The following is a 19,863-nucleotide window of genomic DNA, read 5'->3' on the forward strand; positions in this document are numbered from 1 at the left end:
GATACTCTGCTGACCTTATTAACTTGTACAGTAAAGCATCCAAGCATATTACAACAAACTGACTGGCCGAGAGGCAGCGCTCTTTCCAGGAAAGACAAAAACAAGAACAATTCTATTATAGATGGTTATGGACAGGGAGAGATGGCATTTTGAACCAATTAAAAATGTTGATTCAATATCAATACTCATTGACATATTATGCAAATCTGCACACTTTCTCTTGCGCAGACACACCCCCACCCACCCACCCACCTACCTGGACCCTCACTGTGTTCTCACCTGGATCCTCACTGTGTTCTCACCTGGACCCTCACTGTGTTCTCACCTGTATTGCTGCTATATTCTCCATCAGCTGGTCGGTGTTGGACGCCCCCAAGAGTACGGAGCTCACCCCCTCGTTCCGTAGGCACCACGCTGTAGGGGACGGGTAAACAGCAATGACACCCCCATCATGGCAAACACACAACCCTGCTACCCCCATATACAACACACACACACACACACACACACACACACACACACACACACACACACACACACACACACACACACACACACACACACACACACACACACACACACACACACACACACACACACACACACACACCTGCCTTAAACATACCAAAAACATGTACAGTATAACACTGCATCATACACGTAACAAACACCTAATGTCTCTTCAAAAAATATAACTACTAAGCACATGCACCCCACATACAGTACTCACACAAACACACAATACCTAACCCTACACACCTAAAACACAACCCCACTGTGTTTGCTAATCTAGTTGTGGGATATTTGATACTGTATAAGAGGAATAGTGTACTACTGCATTGAGACTTTGTGCCAGTGTGATCAAACCTCGGCTGTAAGGTACAAACACTGTCAGTGTGGGATTAGAACCTCCAGACACCGCGGTGAAGATGAGACAGAGTCCACTTCCAGAAACAGGTCTGACCCTACAGGATTTCATATGACAACCAAGGTTTCCTCAGGTCAGGATGGGATGGCTGTAGTAGTCTACATGGAACTGTCTAACAGATGAGAGATTATTCACTCACTGATCTGGCCAACATCCTCTATGAAGTCACACTGATACTTTACCGTATGACAGCTGCAAAGCTAGGCTATCAACTGTGTAAAATAGCAGGCTTTGGGTAACTAAACGGGTCAAGCTAAGAGGCCTAATGTGTATTTAATCTTTACATTTTTCCAATGTAGAGACTCCCGGGCAGTGGTGGAAAAAGTATCAAATTGTCATAGTTGAATAAAAGTAAATATACCTTAATAATAAATAAATCACCCAGTAAAATACTAGGCTACTTGAGTAAAAGTATAAGGTTTTAAATATACTTTAGTATCAAAAGCAAATGCTATGAATCATTTCAAATTCCTTATATTTAGCAAACCAGACAGCACAAGTATATATATATATATTTTTTTTTTTACAGATAGCTAGGAGCACACTCAGACATAATTTACAAATGAAACATTTGTGTTAAGTGAGTCCGCCAGATCAGAGGCAGTAGAGATGACTGTGCATTCTCTTGATACTGAACATTTTCCTGTCCTGCTAAGCATTTGAAATGTACTTTTGGGTTTCAGGGAAAATGTATGGAGTAAAAAGTACATTATTTTCTGTAGGAATGTAGTGAAGTAAAAGTAGTCAAAAATATGAATAGTAAAGTACAGATACCCCCAAAAAACGACTTAAGTAGTACTTAAAAGTATTTTCACTTAGTTACTTAATACCACTGCTCCCGGGTGACATAAAATGGTGGTCTTCGGACATAACTCTGTCCAGGCTGTTTGTGGCAGTGCCACAGGGATTTATAGTGATTGGGAGCTACAGTGTACTAGCTGTCTGCTAATGGGCCGTGAAACCTAATCTATGACACTGCATTACAGGTCGGGTGTAAAATGCGCCTTGATATGCAGAGTGAGGTGTTGTGTAGGCCTAGATTTACCCAGTCTCTCTCTCATCTGCGACACTTTAATAGCTCTCCATGGGGCTGGGAATCTGTCTACAGGCTCATTCCCCCTCTCCCCGTTCGACTGTAAATCAATATGGGCCACTCACTGGATTTATGTCTGGCATTCCATGTAACTGCTGACTTGGGGAAAAGAGAAACTTCCTCGTCGTATATAGATACACACCACGAAACAGTAAACTAACAAACAAAATCAATAGCAAGTTATTACCCCTGGCTTGATAAAGCGGGTTTGGATTTAGGAAGAAGAACTAGTTTGCCACAAACAGACATACAACATAATACAGACAAACATTCTCTATCTCATGCACACACACACACACACACACACACACACACACACACACACACACACACACACACACACACACACACACACACACACACACACACACACACACACACACACACACACACACTACAACAGCTGAAAACCATCTGGTTAGCCGCCTGACTGGCAGTGACCATCTGGGCGCGAATCAAGCGAGAGGCAGAGGGACGAGGAACGGACAGACGGACAGAAAGAGAGAGAGCGGCAGTGTGTGTCGGCGTACCGATGGCGAGCTGGGGCAGAGTGCAGCCCAGCCGCTCCGCGATTGCCTGCAGCTCTTTCAACTTCGCCTGCTGACGCCGGCCCTCCTCGCTCAAGATCTTGTCCTTCAACCACTGGTAGCCCTGTTGAAACACAGCACACCTGCTCAAAAACACAGCCCTGCCCAACACTGATGCACTGCACCACCTGTGTCGGCCAGGGCCTGCTTTTAAACACGTGACTCTGCTTGGTAGACCAGGACCTGGTTGTCAACATTGTAACTCTACTGTAGTCTTCTTTTACTGTACAGCCCCAGCAGGCAGAGATGAGGAGGCCCCCCACTCTCTCTCATCTCAACCTGGTCAACTCTGGCTCATCTCTCACGTTTCACACACATACAGTACAGTACAAACACACGCACATATGTTTTAGGATGTAAATACATGTCTCATTCTTGTTAAGATTGTGCATAATTAATTCTAAATACCAAGAAAATGTGTATTATGAAAATCTATGAATGTACATATTTTTCAATAGGCTAAAAAAGCAACCTTGATACAGGGATTTCATTTACTATATGATCCAATGATTGAAACAGTGACAGATCAGGAACAAGCAAGCTTTCAGTGACTGATCAGCCATCCACACCATTGTTAATCAGGAATAGGGTTGCAAAATTGCAGGAATTTCAATCATTTCCATGGTTTTCCATAAATCCTGGTTGTATGCCGGATTCCCTGCTTATTCCCTCCTAATTCCAGGGACCCTCCAACCGGGATTTCGGGAAAACCTACAAATTTATTGAAAGTTCCTGGAATGTTTAAACACTATCCAGGAATCAACAGCACAACATATGAATCAACACTACGCAGGAGAAAATCAGCTTCATAGCGAGAAGGAGAACTGGTTTCCGTAACTGCACAGGGTTAAGACCAATGTTCCTTCTAAACTGCGCGCGGGCGCGAAGTAGCACCGAGACTGCCGTGCAGCTACCTAGACTTCCGTGCAGAGCTCAGAAGAAATCTCAGCCCATGGAGAGAAGTACGAGATTGAACAGTTTTCCCTGTTAGTTAACACTATCAACGTTTCCCTTTACTGTGGCAATTATGATCGAATCAACGCAATGTTAGCCAATGCAACATACCAAAACAAAACCAACTATGCAAGAGATGTTGTTGGAGGCAGAACGCATAGGAGTAGGATTCTATTGCACAAGACTCTACACAGATCGGTGCAGCATAACCAATCAGAGCTGCAGTAGGTCTACAGTGCATTCGGAAAGTATTCAGACCCCTTGAATTATTACAGCCTTATTCTAAAATTGATTAAATAGTTTTTTTCCTCATCAATCTACACACAATACCCCATAATAACAAAACAAATACACATTTTTAGATTTTTTTTTGCAAGTTTATATATAAAAAACAACTGAAATATCACATTTAAATAAGTATTCAGACCCTTTCCTCCTTTGTTGAAGCACCTTTGGCAGTGATTACAGCCTCGAGTCTTCTTGGGTATGACGCTACAAGCTTGGCACATCTGAATTTGGGGAGTTTCTCCCATTCTTCTCTGCAGATCCTCTCAAGCTCTGTCAGGTTGGATGGGGAGTGTCGCTGAACAGCTATTTTCAGGTCTCTCCAGAGATGCTCTAGGAAGAGTCTTGGTGGTTCCAAACTTCTTACATTTAAGAATGATGGAGGACACTGTGTTCTTGGGGACCTTCAATGCTGCAGAAAGGTTTTGGTACCCTTCCCCAGATCTGTGCCTCGACACAATCCTGTCTCGGAGCTCTACGGACAATTACTTCAACCTCATGGCTTGGTTTTTGCTCTGACATGCACTGTCAACTGTGGGACCTTATATAGACAGGTGTGTGCCTTTCCAAATCATGTCCAATTAATTGAATTTACCACAGGTGGACTCCAATCAAGTTGTAGAAACATCTCAAGGATGATCAACGAAAACAGGATGCACCTGAGCTCAATTTCGAGTCTTATAGCAAAGAGTCTGAATACTAATATAAATAAGGTATTTAAGTTTTTTATTTTTAATACATTTGCAAAAATTTCTAAAAACCTGTTTTTGCTTTGTCATTATGGGTTATAGTGTGTAGATTGATGACAACATTTTTTTGTAATCCATTTTAGAACAAGGCTGTAACGTAACAAAATGTGGAAAAAGTCAAGGGGACTGAGTACTTTCCGAATGCGCTGTATATGCAAATAGACCATTGCCATATATGGATAAGTTCAATTTACTTTGAACTGGACTGTGTTTAGAGCTGTGGTCGTGAGTACATGCGCTTGTTTTGAGAGCTGCATGTAGCCACATGTGCACATTTTGTTCATATCCTTTGCTAGTTAGTGAGTTATTATCCCAGTTGTACTGCAGTCAGCAATAGGGGAGTGACTGCTTCCTACAAGAGCAACATGCAGTTCTAGACATCTTTGAAAAGCAAGTCAGGTAAAGAGCTTTTTTTTGTCTTAAAGGGGCAGTGTTGTATTTTGAGACAGTCAGGAATAAGCTAAGTAACCAATAGGCAGAGGGTAGCATAATTTGTCAGATTCTCTCTAATAATGGTATGGGAATAATAATGCATTTTATTTTGTTTCTGCAATCAAACAACACAACAACATTTTCAGTCACCTCCTTGTCTGAAGGACAAGTGGATAAACAGGTTAGTGTCAAGCCCTGCATGTTTTTTCCAAAAGTCTCATGGAATGTAGGACTACATTGAAAACCACACATTGGCTCCTACTGTAGGCTGAATGATAGAATAGCTATTTCCCTATTAAAATGCATTTTCTCCATTGTTTTTGATGGAAGGCCACTCTGGTAGGCCTACATTATGATCAAATAGCCACAGTAGTCTTCTTGACCACTGTCTGAAACTGTAACTTAAAGTTGGTACAGCCTCAGTAGTCACAGTAAACTCGCGCTGGAAGAATTTTCACAACTTTCAAGTTTGCGCTCAGCAGACCTGAAATTTGCTCAGTGCCGAAACAAATTAGAGGGAACATTGGTTGGGGCCACAGAGAATGCTCAGAGCACCTACAGCAATCCTGTATGCCGTGACAACACAGGGAAAGATTATACCCTAGTTTCTGAATTTCTGATGCAGTACGTATATATCTGTGTATGTGCGTGTGTGCATGCGTGTGCCTCTGTGTGTGTGAAAATGTGAGATAAGCTGCTTGAGTTGACACAACCTGACACGTCGTGTCATGGTCGAATTGGTACAGAGTTGGTACACAGTGCATGCTGTCACAGGGCACTCAAAAACATACATCTAGGAGACACCAAGTTCTAGAACCTGAAAGACACAGAAAATATCTGTTAGGACAGGAACGAGCCAGGATAAGAAGAGGGCTGGGGGAGAAGAGGGGCTGACATGACATACGAGCTGAGACCAAAGGAGAAAGCAGAGAGGTGAACAGGGTCCCAGAAGAGGGGTGGGGGAGAAGAGGGGCTGACATGACATACGAGCTGAGACCAAAGGAGAAAGCAGAGAGGTGAACAGGGTCCCAGAAGAGGGGTGGGGGAGAAGAGGGGCTGACATGACATATGAGCTGAGACCAAAGGAGAAAGCAGAGAGGTGAACAGGGTCCCAGAAGAGGGGTGGGGGAGAAGAGGGGCTGACATGACATACGAGCTGAGACCAAAGGAGAAAGCAAAGAGGTGAACAGGGTCCCAGAAGAGGGGTGGGGGAGAAGAGGGGCTGACATGACATACGAGCTGAGACCAAAGGAGAAAGCAGAGAGGTGAACAGGGTCCCAGAAGAGGGCTGGGGGAGAAGAGGGGCTGACATGACATACGAGCTGAGACCAAAGGAGAAAGCAGAGAGGTGAACAGGGTCCCAGAAGAGGGGTGGGGGTAGCACTACCTTAAGAGAAGCACGGGAGTAAGGTGGTACCCCGCTGTCGTATTTCCCTGAGATGATCCCACAGGCCAGCGGTGACCATGTCATCGCCCCCACACCTGAGAACATGGGAACATGGGGTCAGCCTGTCCCCATCACCACCACCACTCAGTATTGACATGAAGTTCTGTCTAGACTGACGAGGAGAGCATCCATCCTCTTCCCTCTTTTTTTGTAAGGCTAAGTATTTACTGTATTTAAAAGCATAACATTGCCACAGAAACCTTTGTAAGCTGCAGCATACTTATATCTCTGCAATTATAGAGTGATATATTACAACTATAATACTAGTCATTGAATAGCTATCCCTGTGTATGAAATACTGTTGTGTTATATCAGTCTGTCCAGACCAGCTCCACTCACCTATCTTATGGAAGAGCTCTGGCAGCTGCACCTCCACCTTCTCCCTCTGGAACATGTGATACTCAGCCTGCTCACAGATAGGAGGGATCTGGTTGAACTGCCGCGCCACAGAGTACGCCTCCTACAGGACACACAGGGAACAGCAGCCGTCAGCCTGAAGAGTACCGTACGGTGGACACCAGCTAATCAAAGCAAGAGAAGGTTGTGATGCCCATCAATCAATACTGTGAAAGTCATGGTCAGAGTCTGTCAGAGTCTAACACAGTCAGTGAGTGGCATGCCATTACCCGTGGTGAGACTGGGTCTGGGCAGAATGATGACCGGAAGGAGAAGAGGCTGTGTGTGTGTGTGTGTGTGTGTGTGTGTGTGTGTGTGTGTGTGTGCGTCTCACCCAGAGTTGAAAGTAGATTACATTTCTTCCTGGTACAGGACCTCCCGTGTGCACATGAACTAAAAACATGTATGGGCCTAACAGTAAAGATGTGTTCATAGCGCCAGTCCACAAATAAATGTCATTTAACTGTAAAAATGCATTTATTATCTTTTCATGTGGCATGAACACAACCAGGCATGATGTTTTCATCTGATTGTCAAACAGATCACTTTAAAAAGTAGGCTACCTGCGCAGGTTTGTCCACTCAAATAATTACAGCATCTAAACAGTGCACCTGCCATTTGACCAATTGAAAGACACGTCTATTAAAACACAGAAAGTACAATGACATTCGGCGATTGTTATTAGGCACACTTGTAGCAGCCTGAATTGCTGCGTCCACAGCTGTCCGGCCGCGTCTCGGTCCCCGATGACGTGGTCGTCGATTAAGGCAGCCCACCGCACCTCTCTGATGCATTCAGTTGTGCAACTGACTAGTTATCCCTGTTACCCTTTCCCCAGTCATTTCTGCCTTTGCAAAATGTTAGTGTTCATGTCGAACCACACCACATTTTAGAGTGTATACACCTGTTTTCAAGTCTGTTCACTAATTTCTCATGCGGCTGACAGGCGGTAATGATAAATGATGGTGAAATATCCTACAGTTTTCTTGACATCTTTGTTTTAATCATTGTGATAGGCACATTTTTCTTTATTTTGCCGGTACTCTGTACTGGCTTACTTTCAGCCCGTCTCACCATGATCTCCATGGGGCTCCAGCGGGACGTGCCCCAGTACATGGCCATGCCCTGGTTGATCACATGGGTCATCGCCCGCACCGTCTCTGCCAATCAAAGAAAGAAACACACACACTACAGTGAGTGGAGAGACCAATGCTGTGTTTGAGCCTGTGAGCAACCAAGAGAGAAAATGCAAACAGAATGAGAATGAGCGAGAGCGAAATAGGGATTCATAAGAGTCTCTCTCTCTCTCTCTCTCTCTCTCTCTCTCTCTCTCTCTCTCTCGCTCTCGCTCTCGCTCTCTCTCTCTCCAGAGTAACTGTAACAGGTACAGTTTGAGTATGTTGTATCATAACCTTCCTACTGTAGCATGGCCCATACAGGACATCAGATGAATACAGAATGACAATATTCAACTTTAGGTTTTAGCTCAAGAAGTGTTTCACTTTTATTTAATGCTACCTATGGTGTTAGACTGCTGCCAGTGAGGAAGAATGGGGTGAGGTGTAGTACAGTATTTCTCACATGTTGGTATTTTCAGTTTCTTTCTATAATTATATTGTTTATATTTTTTAAAGTATTGTTTGTGCATTGCCAGTCAGGGGTGCCAGTTATATTGGAGCCCACTGTATATAGCCCAGTGAGTTAGGGTGGACATAGCCATGTCAGAGAATGCTCAGACGACCTACAGCATCCCAGAATGTGAGCTTCTAGGATGGAGAGAACATAGCAGTGGAATAGAAATCAGGGGAATAGAAATCAGGGGAATAGAGAAGAGGAAGACAGCAGAAGCCAGTGACAGAAGAGGACCAAGATGTTCCTCCTTACCTTCCATGGGAGTGTTGGGGTCCGGTCTGTTTGCAAACACCACGTCCACATACTCTAGCTGCAGTCTCTCCAGTGAGGCCTTTAACCCTACAACGACATGCATCACAGGCACAGTTCCACACACTGCTATTGTTCAGGGAAATGATTGCAGCCATATCACATTGATTATGCTATTGTGAGGTAGTGCTCAATATAATATAAATGTGATTGTAATAAGGTTTTTCTTCCTCTACAGATACAACTCCAAACCCCCAAGAGTCCCAAACTCTCAATTATCAAAACAGTCTCTTGTCCCTGGAGCCAAAGTTAATAATTAGGAGGTATTTTGTTTGATTGACCATCAACATTTAAAGTTCTCGTCCTGTCTTTGATCTGTGTGACATACTATACAGTACTCAGCTCCTCGAAAAGGAGTGTTTTTAGAGACAAAGCAGGTGGTAGAGTAGATTCCTAATCGAGGTAAAGCCTCTGACTGCTACATTGTATCAACGGTGGTGGTGTCTATGTCCTCTTTATAGATTTCACATTCTTCTTTCCTTCTCAGATTATTGTTTTCCACTGCGGAATTTCCATCCCCTGCACTTTACATTGACTTTAGACAATTATGTGCATCAGAGCCACGGAGAGTGGACATTGATTTAATTAGCCAGCAATATCAATGTTTGTTGATGGTGAGTGTGAAGGAGTGGGATGTTAAAGCCATGGAGTTTGTGTTAAACTCACACTACAGTATGTTTGTAAGCATGTGTTGGCCTACGCTGCTAGACAGTAGCATAAACTAGCTGTCAGTCGATGTACTGTACCGTGTGCCCCTGGCAATACGCTTCAGTGACTTGTTCATAGCACCAGGCCACAAATACACAACACAAACACACTCATGCACTAACACACAGAACCAGGTCATTAGCTGCAGAGGGGCTGAAATTGGGAGCCTTGTGATCTGTCTGTCCGTGTGTCCGTCTGCAGCTTACTTACCTTCTATAATGTGTTTTCGGGATAAGCCTCTCTCAGTCTCTGCTCTATGGGTGAAAAACACATTCCACAGTTGAATTATAGCAGTTGCTGTCTTTCCATCATATAATCTCTCTCTCTCTTTATCATTTAGTCCATTGCAGTAACAACATCACATGATATACATTTCAGCTTGACTAAAAACCATTATATAGATTCAGTGTGGATTACACATGATCACATTAACCAGAGGGCATTAGATAGATACTCCATTACTACTCCATTAGATAGACACTCCATTACTACTCCATTAGATAGATACTCCATTAGATAGATACTCCATTACTACTCCATTAGATAGATACTCCATTACTACTACATTAGATAGATACTCCATTACTACTCCATTAGATAGATACTCCATTACTACTACATTAGATAGATACTCCATTACTACTCCATTAGATAGATACTCCATTACTACTCCATTAGATAGATACTCCATTACTACTCCATTAGATAGATACTCCATTACTACTCCATTAGATAGACACTCCATTACTACTACATTAGATAGATACTCCATTACAGCGCCAGTCACTCACAACTCCAGACAAATTACACACAGCAGCATATCTCTCATTAGGACACAAAGACACCCAGAGAAGAGTCAACATACTTTCCGCCCCAGAAGATCTTGGTTGTGATCACCAAACTGGAACGTCTACAAAGAGATGGGGGAGAAAACCCATTACAACTTACATGTGAGACCCTGAAGCACAAAGAGAGTGTGTACTTGGTGCTCTGGCTAACAGAGAGGGCAGAGGGCCGGGCTGGAAAAATGTGTGACAGTATCTAGAGGTGAGGGCTTGCGTGCCTTAAGTCTTATATGTCGTGACTGGCAGGATGACTAAGGTGCCTATTAACACACCCTTTAGGTTCCTACACACCACACACAAAGGAGATACAACACTGCCTTGGGCCAGTAAACATGACCTGGGCCAGGGTCAGACCAGTGACCCTCACACCACTGTACAAGTACAGTACACACACACAGGTGACGAGGTGAAAGAGTACAGTACACACACAGGTGACGAGGTGAAAGAGTACAGTACACACACAGGTGACGAGGTGAAAGAGTACAGTACACACACACAGGTGACGAGGTGAAAGAGTACAGTACACACACACAGGTGACGAGGTGAAAGAGTACAGTACACACACACAGCTGACGAGGTGAGAGTACAGTACACACACACAGCTGACGAGGTGAGAGTACAGTACACACACACAGCTGACGAGGTAAAATAGTACAGTACACACACACAGATGACGAGGTGAAAGAGTACAGTACACACACACACAGCTGACGAGGTGAGAGTACAGTACACACACACAGCTGACGAGGTGAGAGTACAGTACACACACACAGCTGACGAGGTGAGAGTACAGTATACACACACAGCTGACGAGGTAAAATAGTACAGTACACACACACAGATGACGAGGTAAAAGAGTACAGTACACACACACAGATGACGAGGTAAAAAAGTACAATACACACACACAGGTGACGAGGTAAAAGAGTACAGGAGACACATTCATTCCATTATTCAGTAGCTTTGAGGAGGAACACTCCATTAATATTGTATCTCTTTCTCTGCACGCCTGCCTGACTCCATTAAAATTGTATCTCTCTCTCTGCCCAACTCCATTAATATTGTATCTCTCTCTCTCTCTGCCCGACTCCAATAATATTGTATCTCTCTCTCTCTCTGCCCGTCTGCCTGACTCCATTAATATTGTATCTCTCTCTCTCGCTCTCTCTCTCTCTGCACGCCTGCCTGACTTCATTAATATTGTATCTCTCTCTCTCGCTCTCTCTCTCTCTGCACACCTGCCTGACTCCATTAATATTGTATCTCTCTCTCTCGCTCTCTCTCTCTCTGCCCGTCTGCCTGACTCCATTAATATTGTATCTCTCTCTCTCTGCCCGTCTGCCTGACTCCATTAATATTGTATCTCTCTCTCTCTCTCTGCCTGACTCCAATAATACTGTATCTCTCTCTTTCTCTCTGCACGCCTGCCTGACTCCATTAATATTGTAGCTCTCTCTCTCTCTGCCCGTCTGCTGGTGCACAACACAACACACCACACTGCTCCCTTCTCCTCCAATAAGGTAGAGGAGTTATGAAAACATGGCTCGTTATGAGAGTACCTCCATCCTTTCTTCTTTATGACGTTCCCCAGCACCACCTCAGCCCTGGGGGGAGGGAGAGAGAGAGAGAGAATGGATATTAGATAATCATAGTCAACCAACAACTAGACATACCATGATGCAAAAGAAAACAAACAGAACAGCCATTGAAAAGGAAGACATCAGAAATGTGTGGTGCTAACCCTGAACAACACTTCCAGTGTCTTTATAGACTCGTAACAAAGCCCTCCTGCAGCGTGTGGAGTTCAACTCAGAGAGATGGCAATGTGAATGGGCTGCCTGGCAGGGTGCAGGCTGGAAGGCCTATGGCTGGTGTGTAACAGGCTCCCTATCAGTCAGTCATTAGCAGCAGTATTAGGGGTGCTAATTCGGCCCAACGTGGCGCCCATTAGGGCTGGGATAACTCCTGTCACTGGGAGGAAGAGAGCACCTCGCTGCATGGCTAACAAATGACATGTTTTCCTGTAATGTGACCTCGGTGTACTGTATAGTATACCTCTGCCTCTGTGCCCTCTCTGCTTCACTTTCCCTTATGCCTCCCATCTCCCCCTCCCCATCAGATGTCTCTTTGCCTATGCGTGCAGACTGCTGGTTTGAGCAGAGGGAGAGCAGAGGGAGAGCAGGGACATTTCTGGCTAATGCCAGATGTTTGCATCTCTTCCCCCCGGAGACCAATGTCTTCCTCATGAATAGAGTTCTCCGCTCCCAAGAGAGGATCTGACTCTCTGTCTGTGTGCGTGCGTGTAGCCTAGCGCTAAAGATCGTTGGGCCAGTAACCGAAAGGTCGCTGGTTCGAATCCCTGTGCAGACTAGGTGAAACATTTGTTGATGTGACCTTAAGCAAGGCATTTAACCCTAATTGCTCATGAAAATCGCTTTGAAAAACAGTGTCTGCTAAATGACAAATGTAAATGTGTGACATACTATACAGTACTCAGCTCCTCGAAAAGGAGTGTTTTTAGAGACAAAGCAGGTGGTAGAGTAGATTCCTAATCGAGGTAAAGCCTCTGACTGCTACATTGTATCAACGGTGGTGGTGTCTATGTCCTCTTTATAGATTTCACATTCTTCTTTCCTTCTCAGATTATTGTTTTCCACTGCGGAATTTCCATCCCCTGCACTTTACATTGACTTTAGACAATTATGTGCATCAGAGCCACGGAGAGTGGACATTGATTTAATTAGCCAGCAATATCAATGTTTGTTGATGGTGAGTGTGAAGGAGTGGGATGTTAAAGCCATGGAGTTTGTGTTAAACTCACACTACAGTATGTTTGTAAGCATGTGTTGGTCTACGCTGCTAGACAGTAGCATAAACTAGCTGTCAATCGATGTACTGTACCGTGTGCCCCTGGCAATACGCTTCAGTGACTTGTTCATAGCACCAGGCCACAAATACACAGCACACATGATAAAGCTATCAACAATTCATGCAGTGGCTGTTGTGGAATTGGGAAACATTGAAATAACATTTCTTTGTCTTTTATTTTCTTTCTTCAGTATTTTACATAATATGAGTCTTTTACACAATATTAACACCTTGGGAAATATGCCCAACACATTGCCACAATGAGAGCCCAGTATTTCCTTGGGGAACGTTTAGAGAGGAGTTGTAGGCTGTTAATCTGAGGTACTGTTGGAAAAGGATAATCCCTCAGATTATTTCAGTTAATCCTAAATAACAACAAAGATTCATTAATCCAGGAGGGTGTACACAGCTATCAGAAGAGATGTCATGATTTATAAAGCCCTATAAAGGTTTGTATTGTTCTATGTAGCTCAGTTGGTAGAGCATGGTTCTTGTAACGCCAGGATAGTTTGATTTCCGGGACCACCCATAGGTAAAAAATGGACACATGCATGACTAAGTGGCTTTGGATAAAAACCTCTGCTAAATGTAGTATTGGCAAAATATCAGCGTTTGGGTTCAACTGGTATTCAAGCTATCATGGATAATTGACCCTGACCTTACATCAAAAATACCATTAAAGTTTAGTATAATGAGCGTTATAAATTAGGTGTATCTCCCTCAGGTCTGTAGCTCAAGGCTCGAGAGCCAGTAATCACTCATGTTTATGTAAACAGTTTTGCAGGCTTTACCTGGTCCCCCTGTCCATGGCACATCATGGATTAAATTGCATGGCCTTGTACTTGCTAACATGCCTGCCAGGTACCTAAGTGTGAGGCAGCAGAGGCGCAGACTCAGGGTAAGTGTATCCGTGTGTTTTTCCTCTGAGCCTCGGGGGCCTCAGATCTAATGAACCAGAGGTTTAATCAAATTGAATGAGATCTCTAAAGATGTGTGATGGCCAGGGAGACTCTCTCCACGTGCCGTAGGCGAAATCATCACAACCACACTGGAGAGACTGGAGACCAGCAACAGCCTCATTGGTACTAGATGCCAGTGTACACCACATCCCTTAGACGAGTCCCCTACCTCGTTAATAAACACACTCATAATGATCTGTTAGTGTTAAGTCAGCGCTGGTTCAAACACACTACAGTAAATGTTAGCCTATGCTTTGTTTGGCTATGTGGCTGTGTATGGTGTGATACTGGGACTGGGTGGTCAACAATAACTAAGTCATGTCTGGATGAGGATGTGATGTGGACAGGCTGGATCATACTCACTTCCCTGCAGCGTAGACCTCTGCTGTGTCAAACAGATTGATGCCGTTCTCGTAGGCCAGACACACAAGCTGCTCGGCCATCTATTGGCCGAAGAGGTGGTGCGAGGGAAAGGAAGGAGAGAGGAGGAAGGGGAGGGGGTTGAGACATCACTGAGATCGATTATTAAAACCTGTCTGCATGCATGTTGCTTTAAGCGCACGCGCCAGGGCGTTCACGGTTCATATAACAGCATAACACAATCCATCTGCTCTCACCTCGTCTGTTATCTGTCCACCAAACGTCACCCATGTTCCTGCAGAGAGACGACAGGGAGACTGTGTTAGTAGTCTATCAGATTAGTGATATATAGGGAGAGTGGTGTTGAAGAATCAGTGATGTTCATTACCGTAGCTTCTTAATTATAGTTTTGAGAGAAGTGGTTTGGTACAGTTAACCAAAGCAACAGTGTTAGTTAACAGATAGAGAAGGTCTCAGCTGGTATTTCTGGCATATCCTCACTCTCCCACGTCTCCGCTAGAAAAATGCCTTAGAAAAACGCCTTTGGTGTGAAATAAATTCCCTCTGTGGCTCACTTTGTCTTACTGGTGAAGTCACCTCTAACACAGTTGTATCTCCCAGCCCCTCAGCTAGCCTCCACTCCCTTCTCCCACTCACCTAGTCCAAGGCAGGACACCCTCAGGCCAGACTTCCCAAGGTTTCTGTCAAAACACAGAATACATTAGCATTAATATTGTGTTGACAATGGCGCTGTGCTTTTTAGTGCTGTAGGTTTGAGATAGTCAAGCTTTGCTTCAAGTAGTTCCATGCTTCATGTGAATAAATGTCTCTGTGTTGAGTATACAGACACTGACTCACTGTGAGTCACTGGAAGGTTGTAACTAGGCTTGGGCGGTATCCCGATTTCCGTACTTTCAAATTTTTCTGCCATCCTGGGATTTATGGAATTACCGGCATAGCATACAAGGGGGCGCTAAAATGTTTTTTTTTTTTAAAAGCTCATTGTGTGTTCATTACCAGAACGTTAACAAAATTACCACAAGTAATAGTGAATTCTCCTGGACGCTTTTAGTTAACAAACTACAAACTAATTGCAAAGACAGGCAAATCCAGCTCATAAAGTTAGAAAAGTATAGCCAGTAGCCATTTTCAGTGAGAGTGGACATTTTCTAGTGAGAGTGGACATTTTCTAGTGAGAGTGGACATTTTCAGTGAGAGTGGACATTTTCTAGTGAGAGTGGACTTTTTCAGTGAGAGTGGACATTTTCTAGTGAGAGTAAACATTTTCAGTGAGAGTGGACATTTTCTAGTGAGAGTGGACATTTTCAGTGAGAGTGGACATTTTCAGTGAGAGTGGACATTTTCTAGTGAGAGTGGACATTTTCAGTGAGAGTGGACATTTTCTAGTGAGAGTGGACATTTTCAGTGAGAGTGGACATTTTCAGTGAGAGTGGACATTTTCTAGTGAGAGTAAACATTTTCAGTGAGAGTGGACATTTTCTAGTGAGAGTGGACATTTTCTAGTGAGAGTGGACATTTTCTAGTGAGAGTGGACATTTTCAGTGAGAGTGGACATTTTCTAGTGAGAGTGGACATTTTCAGTGAGAGTGGACATTTTCTAGTGAGAGTGGACATTTTCAGTGAGAGTGGACATTTTCTAGTGAGAGTGGACATTTTCTAGTGAGAGTGGACATTTTCTAGTGAGAGTGGACATTTTCTAGTGAGAGTGGACATTTTCTAGTGAGAGTGGACATTTTCAGTGAGAGTGGACATTTTTTAGTGAGAGTGGACATTTTCTAGTGAGAGTAAACATTTTCAGTGAGAGTGGACATTTTCAGTGAGAGTGGACATTTTCTAGTGAGAGTGGACATTTTCTAGTGAGAGTGGACATTTTCTAGTGAGAGTGGACATTTTCTAGTGAGAGTGGACATTTTCAGTGAGAGTGGACATTTTCTAGTGAGAGTGGACATTTTCTAGTGAGAGTGGACATTTTCAGTGAGAGTGGATATTTTCTAGTGAGAGTGGACATTTTCTAGTGAGAGTGGACATTTTCAGTGAGAGTGGACATTTTCTAGTGAAAGTATATGAGAGAAATTGAGCAAGTGAACAAAGTTGTGATGCATGCTTGTCTGAAGGAAGAGCAGCACGTGTCAACCAAGGCCCAGTGTCCGGTCTGGAGCGTGAAGTCATGAGGTCTGCTGGTCGGCTACTGCGTAGCAACCAAAAGTGTCAAAAGCCTGGTCTGTCCTAGAAAGCCTATGTAAATTACAATCGCCAGAATGGCAAAACAATTTTTTAGACAGCTGTTTTGTGCTCTAAAATGTGTTTATTATGATCAAGTTCGATCCACACAGTGAATTATTTTTAAGTTGAAATCGAGATATTTGAATGACATAGTGATCCATTCTGACTACTGCATTTGTCGTCAGGACCACGTGCTGACACAAACCAATCACGGCCAGCAAGCTACGAGGAGGCTCCCGGTTGAGTCCCTCAGGCAGGATGAAAACGACTACATCGACCATGATCCTTAGCTAGATACGGCTACTTTCACCATGATTCTTAGTGATTTTTTGGTGCCATTCAGCAATATGGCACGCTTCATGCGCCATCTGGAGTTTTCCATAGGTTACAGGTTACGTATGTAAAGTACAGTTACATTCGTTACAGCTTTATTCTAGAATTGATTTAAAAAATGTTTGCAAATGTATTAACATTTAAAAACAGAAATACCTTAAAGCATTCAGACCCTTTGATATGAGACTCGAAATTGAACTCAGGTGCATCCTGTTTCTATTGATCATCCTTGAGATGTTTCTACAACTTGATTGTAGTCCACCTGTGGTAAATTCAATTGATTGGACATGATTTGGAAAGGCACACACCTGTCTATATAAGGTCCCACAGTTGACAGTGCATGTCAGAGCAAAAATCAAGCCATGAGGTCAAAGGAATGGTCCGTAGAGCTCCGAGACAGGATTGTGTTGATGCACAGATCTGGGGAAGGGTACCAAAACATTTCTGCAGTATTGAAGGTTCCCAAGAACACAGTGGCCTCCATCATTCTTAAATGGAAGACGTTTGGAGCCACCAAGACTCTTCCTAGAGCTGGCCGCCCGGCCAAACTGAGCAATCGGGGGAGAAGGGCCTTCGTCAGGGAGGTGACCAAGAACCCAGTGGTCACTCTGACAGAGCTTCAGAGTTCCTCTGTGGAGATGGGAGAACCTTCCAGAAGGACACAACCATCTCTGCAGCACTCCACCAATCAGGCCTTTATGGTAGAGTGGCCAGACGGAAGCCACTCCTCTGTAAAAGGCACATGGCAGCTCATTTGCAGTCTGCCGAAAGGCACCTGAAGGACTCTCAGACCATGAGAAACAAGATTCTCTGGTCTGATGAAACGAAGATTGAACTCTTTGGCCTGAATGCCAAGCGTCATGTCTGGAGGAAACCTGGCACCATCCCTACGGTAAAACATGGTGGTGGCAGAATCATGCTTTGGGGATGTTTCAGCAGCAGGGACTGGGAGACTAGTCAGGATCGAGGGAAAGATGAATGGAGCAAACTACAGAGAGATCCTTGATGAAAACCTGCTCCAGAGCGCTCAGGACCTCAGACTGGGGCGAAGGTTTACCTTCCAACAGGACAACGACCATAAGCACATTGCCAAGACAATGCAGGAGTTGCTTCAGGACACGTCTCTGAATGTCATTGAGTGGCCCAGCCAGAGCCCGGACTTGAACCTGATCGAACATCTCTGGAGAGACCTGAAAATAGCTGTGCAGCAATGCTCCCCATCCAACCTGACAGAGCTTGAGAGGATCTGCAGAGAAGAATGGGAGAAACTCCAAATACAGGTGTGCCAAGCTTGTAGAAGACCCGAAGCTGTAATCGCTGCCAAAGGTGCTTCAACAAAGTGCTGAGTAAAGGGTCTGAATACTTAAGGAAATGTGATTCAGGTTTTTATTTTTCTAAAAACCTGTTTTTGCCTTGTCATTATGGGGTATTGTGTGTAGATTGAGGTACATTTTTTATTTAATCAATTTTAGAATAAGGCTGTAAGGTAACAACATTTGGAAAAAGTCAAGGGGTCTGAATAGTTTCCGAATGCACTGTATATATGGATGATTTATAAAGCCAGGCACATTTAACAGTTAGGCTATTGATTATAAACCTAATTAAGTTGGTTTCCTCTCTCCTCGCTTTTCTTAGACATTAAGGCAAGGGCTGTTTTCTCATCTCCTCATTCTGCTGCTGCCTCCAACACATTGTTCTCAACACCAATATGCTGGTTAACTTCGCTATTATGCACATAGCAACATGGTCTAGGAAAAGGTGCCAATTCAACAGCACACTGATGTGTTTCAGAACAGCGGACAGCAGGAGAAAACGCATTTGTTATAAAATATTGTAATTTTTATTTGTGTTGCACCATTGTTCTTACATAATAAAACCATATACAATTTCAGTAGCACGTCTTAGACTGATGGGCTGTGCCATCCCCACGGCCTCCACAATGGATCAGTCCACTCAGACAGGCACCAATCAGACATGTGTCTTGTACACCATGTTTATTATTATTATTTTTTAGTTTTTGCTCCTGCTCGACTAAAGAAATCTCGATCTACCAACAGCCTATCAACCAAACAACCAGCCAGTCGACTAAATGGGGTCAGCCCTAGTATTCAAAACCTTCAAAGAAATAGTTTCAACCTTATTGACGGTGTATGAAATCATCCTGTGTGTCCAAATACCCCGGTATACGGTATAAACGGCATACTGCCCAACCCTATTTGTAACACCTATGACAGTTCACGACTATGACAGTATGTTTCTCTCTGTATCCTCTGGATGTAGGTGGAGAGGAGCAGGCACACAGACGCCCACCAGTATGATCAGGTGCCTGTGCATGTGCGTGTGTGTGTGTGTGTGTGTGTGTATGCATGTGTGGATAGAGATGTCACAAGAATGCTGACAGAGGAAGAGGGTCTAAATCTGGCATCGCATGAACTCCTGTGGAATGTCGCAGTTCACACCAAGACGCCCAGGCCTGCACATCAATCCCCTAGAGCCAATCACAAGCTTCGACTCCAGCTCGACCCCACAGCAAATCCCAGTCCCCAGAGAAAACGTGGTACCTCTGAACCAATCAGACAAACGCCACGTGGTACCTCTTAACCAATCAGACAGACTCCACGTGGTACCTCTTAACCAATCAGACAGACTCCACGTGGTACCTCTTAACCAATCAGACAGACTCCACGTGGTACCTCTTAACCAATCAGACAGACTCCATACGTGGTACCTCTTA

General features: G+C 44.0%; 1 protein-coding gene across 4 annotated transcripts in view; it reads right to left on the minus strand.

Annotated features, from left to right (window-relative positions):
- LOC120065136 (voltage-gated potassium channel subunit beta-2-like) overlaps positions 1-19,863 on the minus strand; it is a 109,612-nt gene that overhangs the window by 1,390 nt on the left and 88,359 nt on the right. For 2 of the 4 annotated variants that reach the window (XM_039015897.1, XM_039015896.1), the window contains exons 2-13: positions 15,210-15,253; positions 14,810-14,847; positions 14,556-14,635; positions 11,925-11,969; positions 10,386-10,430; positions 9,731-9,774; positions 8,704-8,842; positions 7,946-8,039; positions 6,815-6,935; positions 6,416-6,510; positions 2,552-2,672; positions 326-414 (exon numbers count right to left, since the gene is read on the minus strand). In XM_039015897.1, the coding sequence (XP_038871825.1) occupies positions 326-414; positions 2,552-2,672; positions 6,416-6,510; positions 6,815-6,935; positions 7,946-8,039; positions 8,704-8,842; positions 9,731-9,774; positions 10,386-10,430; positions 11,925-11,969; positions 14,556-14,635; positions 14,810-14,847; positions 15,210-15,253 (955 nt within the window). The remainder of the gene's footprint in view (positions 1-325; positions 415-2,551; positions 2,673-6,415; positions 6,511-6,814; positions 6,936-7,945; positions 8,040-8,703; positions 8,843-9,730; positions 9,775-10,385; positions 10,431-11,924; positions 11,970-14,555; positions 14,636-14,809; positions 14,848-15,209; positions 15,254-19,863) is intronic. The other 2 variants (XM_039015898.1, XM_039015899.1) reach the window with 2 other exon arrangements.

The sequence above is a fragment of the Salvelinus namaycush genome, chromosome 20 (genome assembly GCF_016432855.1).
Source record: "Salvelinus namaycush isolate Seneca chromosome 20, SaNama_1.0, whole genome shotgun sequence".
Lineage (NCBI taxonomy): Eukaryota > Metazoa > Chordata > Actinopteri > Salmoniformes > Salmonidae > Salvelinus > Salvelinus namaycush.